Source organism: Equus quagga, chromosome 20 (assembly GCF_021613505.1).
Source record: "Equus quagga isolate Etosha38 chromosome 20, UCLA_HA_Equagga_1.0, whole genome shotgun sequence".
Classification (NCBI taxonomy): domain Eukaryota; kingdom Metazoa; phylum Chordata; class Mammalia; order Perissodactyla; family Equidae; genus Equus; species Equus quagga.
In genome coordinates this window covers 18,343,163-18,355,833 of record NC_060286.1, presented here as the reverse complement: position 1 = coordinate 18,355,833, position 12,671 = coordinate 18,343,163, and the positions used below count along the sequence as shown (strand labels likewise).

Below are 12,671 nucleotides of genomic sequence, written 5' to 3'. Positions count from 1 at the left end.
TTCTTGCCTCCTTGGGCGGGAAGGATTGGAGGCTGCATGAAGGGGGGGGAGTCATACATCCGCCAGAGAGCCAATCAGAAGAAAAGCTAAAAAGGGGCGGGACCTGGCTCGCATAGCTTGGCTCGCATAGCTAGCCCCGCAGCGGCCGCTGGGGTGTTAGCTGCTGTCGCCGCTGCTTCTGTCTCTGCAGCGCCGAGGAGATGACCGTGGGGAGGCCTGCCGGGGCCTCCGGCGGCGCTCAGTGGAGCCGTCAGGTGAGGAGAGAAAGAGAAGGGGAGCAATGGGGTCTGCGCCCCGGAAAGGAATCCGTAAGAGAGGAAACTGTTCGCCGTTGCCTTGGAGACAGGCGGCAGGGGTGTGTCACGGAGGGGCGTGGGGTTAAAATTGGCAGCGTTTGGGGACCGGGAGGCGGTCTCTGACTGGTGACCGGAACCGCTTGAGCTTTATGTCAGCCTCTTCATAGAACCGTAGCAACGACCCTCCGTTTTCGCTTATCCTCTCAACTACCCTAGGACTAACAGTACTTTTGTTGTCTCCATTTTGCAGGAAAGAAAACTGAGGCACAGGGAGGTTAAGAAATTTGCCCCTATATCCGTAGAGACAGAAAGTAAATTGGTGGTTGCTTAGGGCTGGCTAGTGGGAGAAGGGTTAGGACTGGGAGGAGTAGGGAAAATAGGGAGCGACTGCTAAATAGTGTGAGGTTTCTTTTGGGGGTGATTTAAATGTTCTAACATTGATTGTGGTGATGGTTGCACAACTCTGAATATACTAAAATCCACTGAATTATACACTTTAAATAAGTGAATTGTATGGTATGTGAATTATATCTCAAGAAAGGCATTTTACAAAAGAAATGTTCCTAAGATCTCACTCTCCTCAGGAGCAGAGTAAGGACTAGAGCACTTACATACCTGACTCAGAAGTCAGTGTTCTTTTCGGTGTTAGAGCTGGACCTCAGAGAACCCTGTAAAACTATCACCAAGTGTCACCGGGAGGCCTGCTCCCAAGGGGTTTCCAGCTGCAGCCAGTCATCCCAGCCCCACGCTCGCCTCATGCTACTGTCCTCCAGCCACACTGGTCCTCTTTGTACCTCCAGGAGTCAGATCTGCTCCTGCCTCAGGTCCCTGCCTCAAGGCCTTTACATTTGCTGTTCCTTGAACCCAGAACCCTCTTACTCCAGATCTTAGCAAAGCTGGCTCCTTCTCAAGTGTCAATCCAAAACTCCTCCACAGTGAGAAAGTAAAAATCAGCCCGGGACTGAGAAAGCCCAACTCAGACTGTAACAGACACAGATAAGGCCAGCAACAAGATCAGCAGAAAACAGTGTTTCTCAAAGGGCCATGCTGTACCTGCAAAATGACTAACGCCCCCTTCTTCTAATGATCATGCTTACTTACCCAGCCCCACTTTAGTCTCATCACCTTTTGAATAAAAATTGCTTAATCACCCACTTACTACACTGTGCCCTCTTCGTGACAGCATCCATCCAGTGTTGATCCCTGCCTCCCCTAACCCTCCTCAGGGATCATTCAGGACAAGCTAACCCCAGAAAACGCCCCTCCCAGTGGTCTTTATCTGATGGGCTTTTGTCAACAGGGAAGCTTCCCATAGCCACTCCATCACTCTGTAATCTCACAGTTTGATGGCTTTCATTGAATTTATTACCATCTTACATTGTCTGTCTCCCTTCACTAGAATGTAAGCCTCAGGAGAGTAGGGACCTTGTTTGTCTTGTTTTCAGCTGAATGCCCACTGCAGATTAGGCATCCAGTAAATATTTTCTGAATGAATGGAGTATTTAAACCCAGTTGGATTTCCCACTTTCTGGGACATTGCTCTTTCAGCTAGACCACACTGTCTCTCCTGTTAATTATCCATTCCTTAACAGAGTGGAAATTTGCTAGAATATGAGGAAAGCAGAACTGTAGACAGGGGAAGCAGGAAAAGAAAGTTTGGCAACAAGTAGGTAAAACTCAGGTAGAGCAGAGTGTGGCCAAGGTCACAGGTAGAATTCCTGGAGCGCAGGGACAGGATGCATGGTGCAGAGCAGGTACTGTGCATGCTCACCGTGCTGCGTGAAGCAGGGAACCAAGCACACCCCACATGTCAATTTGTGAAAATTCTTTAAAGCAAGGAAAATATCTCATTTTTCTTTGTTCCTCCCCAGTCTCTAATATACAGAGGCTTATTCAAAGTGAAATTAATAGTTATGTTTGAGTAAATTTAAAATTATAGTATGATGGGGCTGGCCCGGTGGTTAAGTTCGCACGTTCTGCTTCTCAGCAGCCCAGGGTTCGCCGGTTCGGATCCCGGGTGCGGACATGGCACTGCTTGTCAAGCCATGCTGTGGTAGGCATCCCACATACAAAGTAGAGGAAGATGGGCACGGATGTTAGCTCAGGGCCAGGCTTCCTCAGCAAAAAGACGAGGATTGGCAGTAGTTAGCTCGGGGTTAATCTTACTCAAAAAAAAAATTATTTTTTTAATAAAATTATAGTTTGACCAATGGTCTATTCTATTTCATTTTAGATATTTCCCCCCAAGTCCTCCTCAGGCACAGAGGCAGAAGAGGAGCTATCTGGGGATGGGCTGGTTTTGCCCAGGGCTGGCAAACTCGATGAGTTCCTCAGCCCAGAGGAGGAGACTGATTCTACTTCTGACACTACTGGGAGCTTTTACGAGACCCTGCAGGTACTAAGGCAGAAAGGCAGGTGGTGCCTGTTGGAATCTCTATGTCAGTCCGACCCAGACAGTGATGAGAACCTCTCTGAAGATGATGAGGACCTGGAGAGTTTCTTCCGAGACAAAGGCAGGGAGAAGCCACAGGGCCAGTGCCCCCAGTCTCCAAGGTAAGGCACTGCAGTTCCACAGCTGCCTCACTGTCCAACCCTGGCCAAGTCATGTCATGGCTCTGGGTCTCTTCTTCCTCAGTAAAGCAAAGGCCACTTCTGCACGTTGCCACTTAGCCAGGGTCCAGCTCAGAATTAGCCTTCGGATCCAAACATGTTCTGATTCCTACCCACCAGTCCTAAATCACTTTGGGTAACCCTTAGTCACCTGAAGCACTGGGTTGATTAAAGGGATGCCTCTCTCAGACACACTACCTCCCTGAGAATGGCAATGAGCCACATTTACCTAGGCCAAACCCTCTTATGTGCATGTATACTTTATCTCATTTAATATTTATTTTCTCCTCCCAATAACTCTGCAAGTAGATATTATTTTTGCCATTCTACAGATGACTAAATTGAAGTTCCAAGAGAACCATGCTCAAGGTCACACAGCAAGTAATTGTTTGAAGCAAGATTTGAATCTGGGTCTGACTCTAAAGCCCTCCCCTCTTCTCTCTACCAAATGAAAATATTGGAGGGCAAAGCGTCAATTCTTGGATCAATTCTGAGAAGAGACTTCCTACTAGGGCTGCTAGGATGGCCTGTGGGAAAGAGAGAGGATAGTTGAGAAGTGCAGGCTTTGAGGCCTGTGGGGCTGTGATGTTAGGCTGACAAGCTGGCTGTGACCTGCTGGAAGGGAAGACTGGGGAGGAGCAGGGAAGGGGAGCTGGGCCCCCTGGCTGCCCTGTCCCCCATGAACAGAGCTGCTTTCTTCCCCTAGGTGTGGCTCCACAAGGCGCTGCAGCTCCCTGAGCACCCTTCCCTCCAGCATTCCCAAGGGCCAGCCCCAGCCACCCTCAGGCTCCAGGTCTCCCTCCCAGCACAAAAGCATCAGCTCCTGGGTGTCATCCATCACTGTCCCTCAGCCTTTCCACATGACGCTGCGTGAAGCCCGGAAGAAGGCCCAGTGGCTGGCCTCACCTGCCTCCTTCGAGCACGAGAGGCAGCAGGCCCAGAGGCAGGGTCAGGAGGAGGCGGAGTGCCACCGGCAGTTCCGGGCACAACCTGTGCCTGCACATGTCTACCTGCCGCTCTACCAGGAGATCATGGAGCGCAATGAGGCCCGCAGGCAGGCAGGGATCCAGAAGAGGAAGGAACTGCTCCTCTCTTCCTTGAAGCCCTTCAGCTTCCTGGTAAAGGAGGAACAGCGAAAGGAAGCCACTCAACAGAGGGAGTTGGCCGCCACAGCTAAGGCCAAGGTCCCCAAGCAGAAAGCCACCAGAAGGATCCCCAAGTCCATTCTGGAGCCAGCCCTCGGGGACAAACTCCAAGGTAAAGACACTCCTGCCACCTTGCTGCCTTGTACCTGGGGGTACCAAGAGGTGCTGGAGGGATTTAGTTTGGCTCTAGGGTCAGCCTGGCTGGCAGATGAGCTTTCGGTGGACCTGCTAGAGGCCACGCTCAGTGCAGGCCATGGGGTAGGGTTGGGTCCATTTATACAAAGGGGGAGCCCTGTAAGGAGTGAGGAGTCAGAGGTCCTATAGTGCCCCCTAGGTTTGTCCTGTTGGCCCCTCTCTCAGTGAGTCGATGCGAAGGCCTCTGCAGCAGCACAAGTGTGAGAGCAGAGAACCAATGAGACATCCAAGGACCAGCTTAGGCCAGTGCCACCACTAGCCAGCTGCCCCTGAGGAAAGTCCCCTCACTCCCTCATCCTGGTGAGGTACATATTCCAAAAACTGGAGCTTGATTAAGGGACTCAGGCTTTATTCAGTCATTCAGTAACATGTGCTGCGCCCCAGGCACTATTCTACGGTGAGTAAACCGACATGGAGTTCGTGGACACGGGAGGAAGACAGATAATAGACAGATAATGACAAACGTGATGAGTTATTGCAAGATTAAAGGGGAAAGCCTGGGGGTCCTATGGGGCACATAACAGAGGGACCTGACTTAGGGTGTGGTAAGGAGTAAGAAGAGTTAGGGAAGGTCCCCAGGGAGAGGGAGCACTGGGGCTGACCCTGAAGGATGGGCCTCCCTCAATGAAGAGGGAGGAGGAGTGTACCAGGAAGAGATACAGCATGGAGGTAAGAGAAGGCTGAGCACATTCAAGGGATGGAAAGGTCCAGGGTAGAGAGAAGAGGGCGTGGAGAGGCAGAGGCAGGCACCAGCCAGCCACAGGAGCCTTGTGGGCCATGGGAGGGAGTTTAGACTTCATGCTAAGGGAACCAGGGAGCCACTGAAGGGTTTAAATAGGGTGGCTTATGATCAGACATGCAGTTCAGAAAGATCACTCTGCTGTGGAGATAATTAAAGGGGGAGGGCAAGAATGGAGGGATGTTGATTTATAGGAGGCTAGTTCCAACAATTCAGTTGAGAAATTTTGAAACTCATAGCAGGGACAGTGAAAAGAGACTGGACTGGAATGTGGTTAAAGAGCAGGAGACCACAGAACTTGTGACTGATGAGATGAGAGAGGGAGGAGTCAAGAATGATTTGGGCCATGGGCTTGGGCAGTTGGTGGGTGTTGGGGCCTTCCTCTGAGATGGGGAGACCTGGGAGAGGAGCAGGTGACTGGGCCAGCCCTCCTGCCTCGCTTCTGAAGAAGGAACTGTGGAAAGTGCATGCTCAGTAAGTGTAAATGGTAGCTGCTTCTGCAACCTGATTGGCACACGGCAGTGGTGTCGTGGTCAACATTTATTAACGAGCTCTCCAGAAAAAAGGAAAAGCAAGCTGATTTGTAGAGTTTGCCATTTTTCGTGGTATAAATATTCCTATCCTGGCCAATTTCAAGCTTCCCACACGATATCAACTGGCTCACGAAATTCCTGTTGCTGGTGTTTTAAAGAGGGAAAGTTCTCCAAACCTTTTGGTATGAGGCTTGATCCCTTCTCACCCATCACCACCCTGCCTTTTCTCCACAGAAGCTGAGCTCTTCAGGAAAATTCGCATCCAGATGAGAGCCCTGGACATGCTCCAGAAGGCCTCCTCCCCCATCGCCTCCTCCAGCAGCCAGGCTGACCCACGGCCTCGCACAGCCACCCGAACCCAGGAGGAAAAGCTTGGGTTTCTGCAGACTGACTTTGGATTCCAGCCTCGTGTGAATCCTGCTGTCCCTGACTATGAAGGCCTTTACAAGGCCTTCCAAAGAAGAGCTGCCAAGAGAAGGGACACCAGAGAGGTGACTCACAGCAAGCCCTTCTTTCTGAGAAATGCCAGCCTACGTCGCACTCAGCGGCCCTGTGATGCTGCCGCCTCTGGAGGGAGGACGGTGAGAGCTCAGGCAGCCATGGGAGGGGCAGGGCCTGAGGCCCAAAATACAGGCACAGGCCAGGTCTTAATGGAAGGCACTTCTCATGACATTTTTCTGTCTTTTTTTAAAACACTGGCTCAGCTGTAAGCAGATCCACAATTCCTATAAACTTAGGGTCACAAGAATACTTCCTTTCCTTACCTTCAGAGGGAATTTTTCTAGAAAGAGATTGTGCAAAAACAAGTCCAAGCAGATTTGGAAGGCAGGGAGTTGGGATCAATTGCTTGTGTGCCTATACCAATTCCAAATAACTCTTCTCATTAGATTTAAAAACTTTAGAATTGATATCTAAGTCTTGGCCTGATTACTAAGCTGGAGATCTCATTACCCTTGCCTTAATCCCAGGAAGAAAAAAGAATATTCTGACTAGTCCTTCACTGAAACGGAATCCTAGTTAAGATAGAAATTAATCACACATGCTGTCCGACCAATACCACCCTTCGTTTCTTTTAGGACTCTGTGGAGCCACCTGTTACACCCTTGCCAAGGAGTCGTTCTCTGAGTGGCCTTGCTTCCCTCTCCGCCAACACCCTTCCTGTGCACATCACAGATGCCACCAGGAAGAGGGAATCTGCAGTCAGGTGAGTGGTCAGGCTTCATGAGACTTATAATGCTCAGCTCTTGGCCTAAATGCTGGAAACCAGCCTGCTGCTGGGCATCCTGTTCGTTATCAGAGGCCTAAAGGGGTGGAAGGGAATTCTCTGATCAAGGACAGGAATACAAGTGGCTGTCCACACTTAGTGCTGGAGAACACCTAGCCGTCATTCAGCAGATACTCATGGGGGACTGACTTGTGCCAGGCATAACGTTAAGGCTGAGATACCTTGTGGAACCTATGCTTTAATATGTAGTCTGAAAGACAGAAAAGCAAAGAAGTTACCATATTTGGGGAGTAGTACAATGATGGGGGACTACGGGGGCCTGTGGGGGCACTGAGCAGCCTGGAGCAGAGGGCTCTTGTAATAGATGTCTAAGGTGAAACCTGAAGAATGAGGAGTTAGTCAGATAAAGGCTAGAAAGAAAGAAGGTTCCAGACAGAGAGAACATGGGTGAAGACCCACAGATGAAAGAGGAAGCCATTAGGAACAGGCATGCAGAGAAGCATGACGGCAGGGGGCTGACCCTGCCATAGAGATGAGGCAGCCATTGCACAGATTTAAGATTCTCTGAGATTCATCTCGGGGAACTATGAGAAGCCTCCTTATTTTTTAACTCTTTAACTGACCTGACTGTCATGATACTGTTCTCATCCAGCCAGCGCCCCAGTAGAGTTCCTCTACTAGGCCTCTGAGTGGAAGTCAGCAGGAGAGGTTGTGGTATAACAAGCAGCTTAGCCCTAGAAGAGGTACTCTCCATGGTACCTTGTAGAATGATGTTTACACTAAGTGCTGCAAGTTGACCCCAAATTGTGCGTCGAAGGAAGCCTATTTCCAGTTTGTGGAAATGCAGATTTGTATTCCCAAAGGACCATGAACCTAGGCACCTTCCAGCCCACTGTATATAGCAAAGTGCTCAAGGGCAGACTTGGGAATGAGACATCCTGGTTCTAATCTTGGCTTTTTCACTGGCGTACTGGGCAGCTTTGAGCAGGTAGCTTACCCTGAGGCTCGATCTCCTTGCCTATAAAAACGGGGGCTTATGGTCCTTACTTCATAGGGTAGTTACAAGGATTACAAAAAAAATGGATAATAAAGCATTTATTGCTCCCTGTCTGCACTTGGTTCAGGGTAGGTAACTCAGCAAATGGTAGCTGTCAGTATTATTTTGTTTCCATACAGGCAAGAATCCTGAGTGTAAGGATATTTTAACTCACATGTTCAATTAGTTAACTTCTCCTGGGGCAGAAAAATCACTGTGTCTATAGTGCTAGGAAGGCTTCATCTGCCAATGCATTTAACCTCAATCTTATTTTTTCTGAAACGCCAGTGTGGTGATTACTCACCCCATTCATGGAAAACACCAGTTTACTTTCCAGAAAAGCTACTAAGCTTGCGTTTAAATATACCCAAGTTTGTCATCTGTATTCTTTTTTTGCCCCCTCTCTTTAGAAGTTCACTTGAAAAAAAGGACAAAGCAGATGAGAATACTCAGTGGTTGGAGATGCACAAAAAGAAGTGTCAAGCAATGTCTAAATCCGTGAGCTTGCGTGCAAAAGCCATGGATCCCCATAAAAGCCTGGAGGAGGTGTTCAAAGCAAAGCTGAAAGAGAATCGGTCAGTGTCCTCCACGTGTCAAAGGAGTGCCTGTCTTGGGATCCAATGGATAATTGGCCTTGGGACTGGCAAAATGGAGGTTTTAGGGTAGGCTCCTGTAATCGCACTGAGTCAAGGATTTTGCCAGGCACAGTTCAGAATTTACAATGTCCTTGGGGAGTTACTCTGCTCAATTGGAATGAAGGGTATTCCAGATTGGAAAAAGACAGAATTCGTTCTAAAAATCTTGTTAATTCCAGGAAAAATGACCGTAAAAGAGCAAAAGAGTATAAGAAAGAATTGGAGGAGATGAAGAAGAGAATACAAACAAGGCCCTATCTCTTCGAACAAGTTACTAAGGTAAAACTAAATCATTCATTTTCCTTCTGTCTTGGATGGAAGGGCTCTTAGGAATGATTAAACAGTTTAAAATCTGAGTATTAAACATTTCCTTGAGGCTCAGAAAGATTCTGTTTGGGCTCATTTTAATTCTACCATCTTTCCCCAAAATAAATAGTGCAATGATGAATGTTGCTTGGACTGATTTCATCCAAGACTGGACTCCAAAGGCATCTATAAAGGGATATTTCACTTCCTGGAGTTTTCACTACGGTCTAGGTTTCAGTTTGAATCAGAGTAGGGGTTAGATCCCAGACACATAGTGGCAGTTTGGCTGTGCTAGTAAGAATAACTTACTAATGTCATCTCTCCTCCTGCAGTGCTCGTGCCCTGGACATACCCCCCCCCCCCCCCCCCCAGCACTACAGCTGTAGCACATTTATAGGTCTCCAGAGTTTGGGATACTCACAAGCATCCTACAAGGCCCTTTCCAGATTAAGTGGCTTTCGGGCTGGAATAATCCTTTTTAAGATGTTCTCTGGACTTTTAGGGAAGTTAAACTCAGCTGAGTTCTCCCTAAGGCTCTGGAGCTACCTGAACAGCCTTACCGAGGCCACCATCGAGCAGCTTTGGGCTGCATCAGGCTCTGTAGGTCTCTCTCCTCTCCAGTTTCAGACAAAAGTCGGGGTTCCCTAGCGACCTGATTCCAACTTCTGGGCATTCTCTCCACCATATAGCCAGTGCATTATCTAGGCATTTCCTGGGTTCATTCTCCACCCCTATACATTTATCACACACACACTGGACTGTCTTGGATTTACTTAGAAGCTTGTATTGTTTAAAACCTCTCAATAACCTTTTCTCTTTTTATTTTTTCAAGCAAGCTCACTCTCAGATCTCAACAGATCTTTCACCACTCTAGGAAAAATACAAAGTACTCTATATGATTTCGCTCTTAAGTAGTTAAACAAAAAACAACCTTGTTCTGGTTCACATGCAGACCATCTATCTATTGTTAAGAGTGTTACTAATAGTGCTTATTTTCTGTTTATCTTTTAGTGTTCCTGATGATGGTTTGGTTGCTTTTAAATCTTAAAATTAAATCTTATTAAAAATAAATCCTAAAATCTTAAAAGTTTAGTCTTTTTCATCTAGGTCTCACTTGGTCTTCCAAAAATCTAAATCCTTGCTTCTCAAAGGGATAGCTCCCAAATCAACAGTTGGCATCTCCTGGGAGTGTTAGAAATACAGAATTGCAGGCCCCATCTGAGACACACTAAATGGGAATTTGCATTTTAACAAGATCTTCAGGTGGGTCCTATGTATTTTAAGGCTTGAAAACAAGGTTCTAGGTGAATCTAGTAAGTACACAAGTTAAGCAAGTCATTTAGAATTATCTGGTAATTCACAAGACAGCTACAGCAGATCAATTTCCATTACACAGGACCTTGCCAGGAAAGAAGCAGAACAACGGTACAGAGATTCCCTGAAGCAGGCTGGCCTGGATGAAGACTTTGTGAGAGACAAGGGTCAGGGCACCCAAGCTGTACGGTGGAAGGAGCAGTCAGAAGACCGTGACTGTCCCAGGTAATCTGAGATGCTGCTGTCATGCTCTCAAGTTGCCATCCCTAGTAATGCCACTGGAAGGAAGCTTTAGAAGAGCCACTCACATTTTGAGATCACAATCCTATATTTATAGAATACTACTCCAGAGATCTCCAAGGAACACATTCAAATTTGGAGAGTGGTGCAGTTGTAAATAAAATATAACCATTGTATATTAGGTTTAGATTCCTTCAATTTGAAACAGATCATTTTTCCAATCCCAGTTCCAATGCCATCAGTCAAAAATTCTTCCACTTCACTTTCGAAGAAAAATCATGTATATTTTTACTTCCTATAAAATGACAAAACTGTTTTTCTAGCACTCTTTTTTTGGATAATTGAAGGCAAAACCTTTATAGAGCCACAATAAAAACTATAATACCCTGAGCAATTAAAGCCTTTCTCTTCCCCTCAGCATGGGCACCATGATGTATTAAAATCCAGCACTCTTTAAAGGTAACTCATCAGCACCACCTCCTCCACTGATACCGTGTGTCAAAGGGAGAAAAGCATTGTCTCTCCATGATTCTCCATTTTGTTTTGTCTCTTAAGTCCTAATGGCCCCCTCCCCTAATTCTTATTCCAGTTTTCCCCCTAGAAATTTCCCTTCACACTCCATATAAAATAATGAAAATGTTGAAATCATCCTTAAGCCTTACATAATGCTTTCTTTAACTAAGTTTTTTTATTTCATATGCTTTAATTTATTCTGCAGCACCCACGAAACTGCAAAACTTGGCATCAGAAATCCAGAGCAGGATTTAGAAGAATCTCTGGAACAGCCTACAAGCCCCGAGAAGGAACCAGAGAAGCTGTCTTATGAATTGCTAGATAATCTCAAATCACTTGCTTAAACAGGACACTTAAAATTACTGCTTTTCAATAATATTAAGCTGCTAACTTGGGCTTGAGTCAAGGCAGGCAAAATTTAAGTTTTGAGTCATGGTTGCTCTAGGAAAATGGGGAAAATTAGCAGATAATGGAATGGTTCACATAAATCTGGAGAAGCTCAGGGTGGAGGGATCAGAGCAAGTTAAGGGCTCTTGCTTTGTACCTCACACTTAAACTATGGGTATAGAAAAAAGGGCAGAAGCCCAGATGCCTACAGGGGCTAGTCAGGAAACATAAATGGATCAAATGGGCTGGGTGTAAAATAGTAGGGGAGAGTAGGGACTGGAGTCTTTGCTGGAATCCAGGTCCAGAATTGCCGGATCAACTGCATTTTCAATAGAAGCCAGAAATTTGTGTGTTAGCAACGAATTAAAAAATTACTTGGAAATACTGTGTGGGCAAAACAAAACACCTAGGGGGTTGACGAGTTTGCAACATCTAGTCCAGGGTTTCTCAATCTCAGCACTATTGACATTTTGGGCCAGATGAGTCTTTTTTTGGGTGTTAGGAGAGGGGGCTGTCCTGTACATTGTAGATGTTTAGCATCATCCCTGGCCTCTACTCACGAGATGCCAATACTCCTCTCCCTAGTTGTGAGAACCAAAAATGTCTCTAGAGATTCCCAAATGTCCCGAGGGCAAAAATGTCCCTGGTCAAGAACCACTGCTCTAGTATAAAAGTCAGGCTACAAGAAGTAAAAACTGGCAATTTAAGAATACAAGTAATTGACATGAACTCAATCTACATAGCACGGGATGACTATGCGTGTCATTAACAAATTAAGAACTACAGTTACTTTATTTAAAACAGCAGTTAATTCTTTCCTGTTATCTGTTTAGAATGTGCCACTGTGAGTGTGTGTGTCAGCATGAGGTTCATTTTAAATAAATCTGAAGCTTCTCTGACAGCCATGGTTTTCTACTAGTAAGTGATCTTTGGAATACTTTTCTTCTCACCAATAATAATTAGATATCCTCTCTCAGTATTTGTAGAGACAGGATGATAGCAAGAGTGCCTCCTCTAGGAGAAGCACCTTTCTCATGTTTTTTTAACTTTCTGGAAAAATTCAAAAGTATCTGTTATTATTGTCATTTTTCTAGACTGAGACAGGGTCCTTTTTGGTGATGACAGAGTGATACTCCGATAACCACTATCTGGGTTTGCTAGTTAGAGATGAAGATGCTTACGTCATGTTCCCCAAGAACATTGAGCTCAGTTTTACCTGCATGGAATCCAAAGGGTAAATCCAAGCCCTATCTTAAAGAGAAAGATTAAACTATTTTCTTAATCTCCAGTCTAAGAAAACAAATTTTGTCCAAAACAAGGAGCCAAAGAACTGACTGGGCTGTTTTGTTTATTTTCAAGGGAAAACATTTTAAGCTCTGAACCATGTGATTTTTAACTTAAAAAAAAAAAAAAGCTTTTAACATGCTACTGTATGTTCCATAAACAAAGAAAACAAAGTGACCAAGTAGAGGTGTATAGGACGAGATAGTACCTCAG

At 46.2% G+C, this 12,671-nt stretch overlaps 1 protein-coding gene across 1 annotated transcript; it reads left to right on the top strand.

Moving 5' to 3' along the window:
• Window positions 1-115: 115 nt before the first annotated feature.
• On the top strand, window positions 116-12,533 carry FAM161B (FAM161 centrosomal protein B). Its single transcript, XM_046646944.1, has 9 exons — window positions 116-254; window positions 2,530-2,849; window positions 3,613-4,163; window positions 5,753-6,099; window positions 6,595-6,722; window positions 8,190-8,354; window positions 8,594-8,693; window positions 10,117-10,259; window positions 10,993-12,533. Exons 1-9 carry the CDS (start codon window positions 201-203, stop codon window positions 11,129-11,131), a joined length of 1,947 nt encoding a protein of 648 aa, XP_046502900.1. The 5' UTR covers window positions 116-200; the 3' UTR covers window positions 11,132-12,533.
• Window positions 12,534-12,671: the final 138 nt, after the last annotated feature.

Excerpts from the sequence above, each read along its gene's own strand:
- FAM161B (XM_046646944.1), top strand. The coding sequence starts at position 201 with ATGACCGTGGGGAGGCCTGCCGGGGCCTCCGGCGGCGCTCAGTGGAGC. Across the intron at positions 2,850-3,612 it reads CAGTGCCCCCAGTCTCCAAG|GTGTGGCTCCACAAGGCGCT; the intron begins GTAAGGCACTGC and ends TTCTTCCCCTAG. Across the intron at positions 10,260-10,992 it reads GAAGACCGTGACTGTCCCAG|CACCCACGAAACTGCAAAAC; the intron begins GTAATCTGAGAT and ends TTTATTCTGCAG.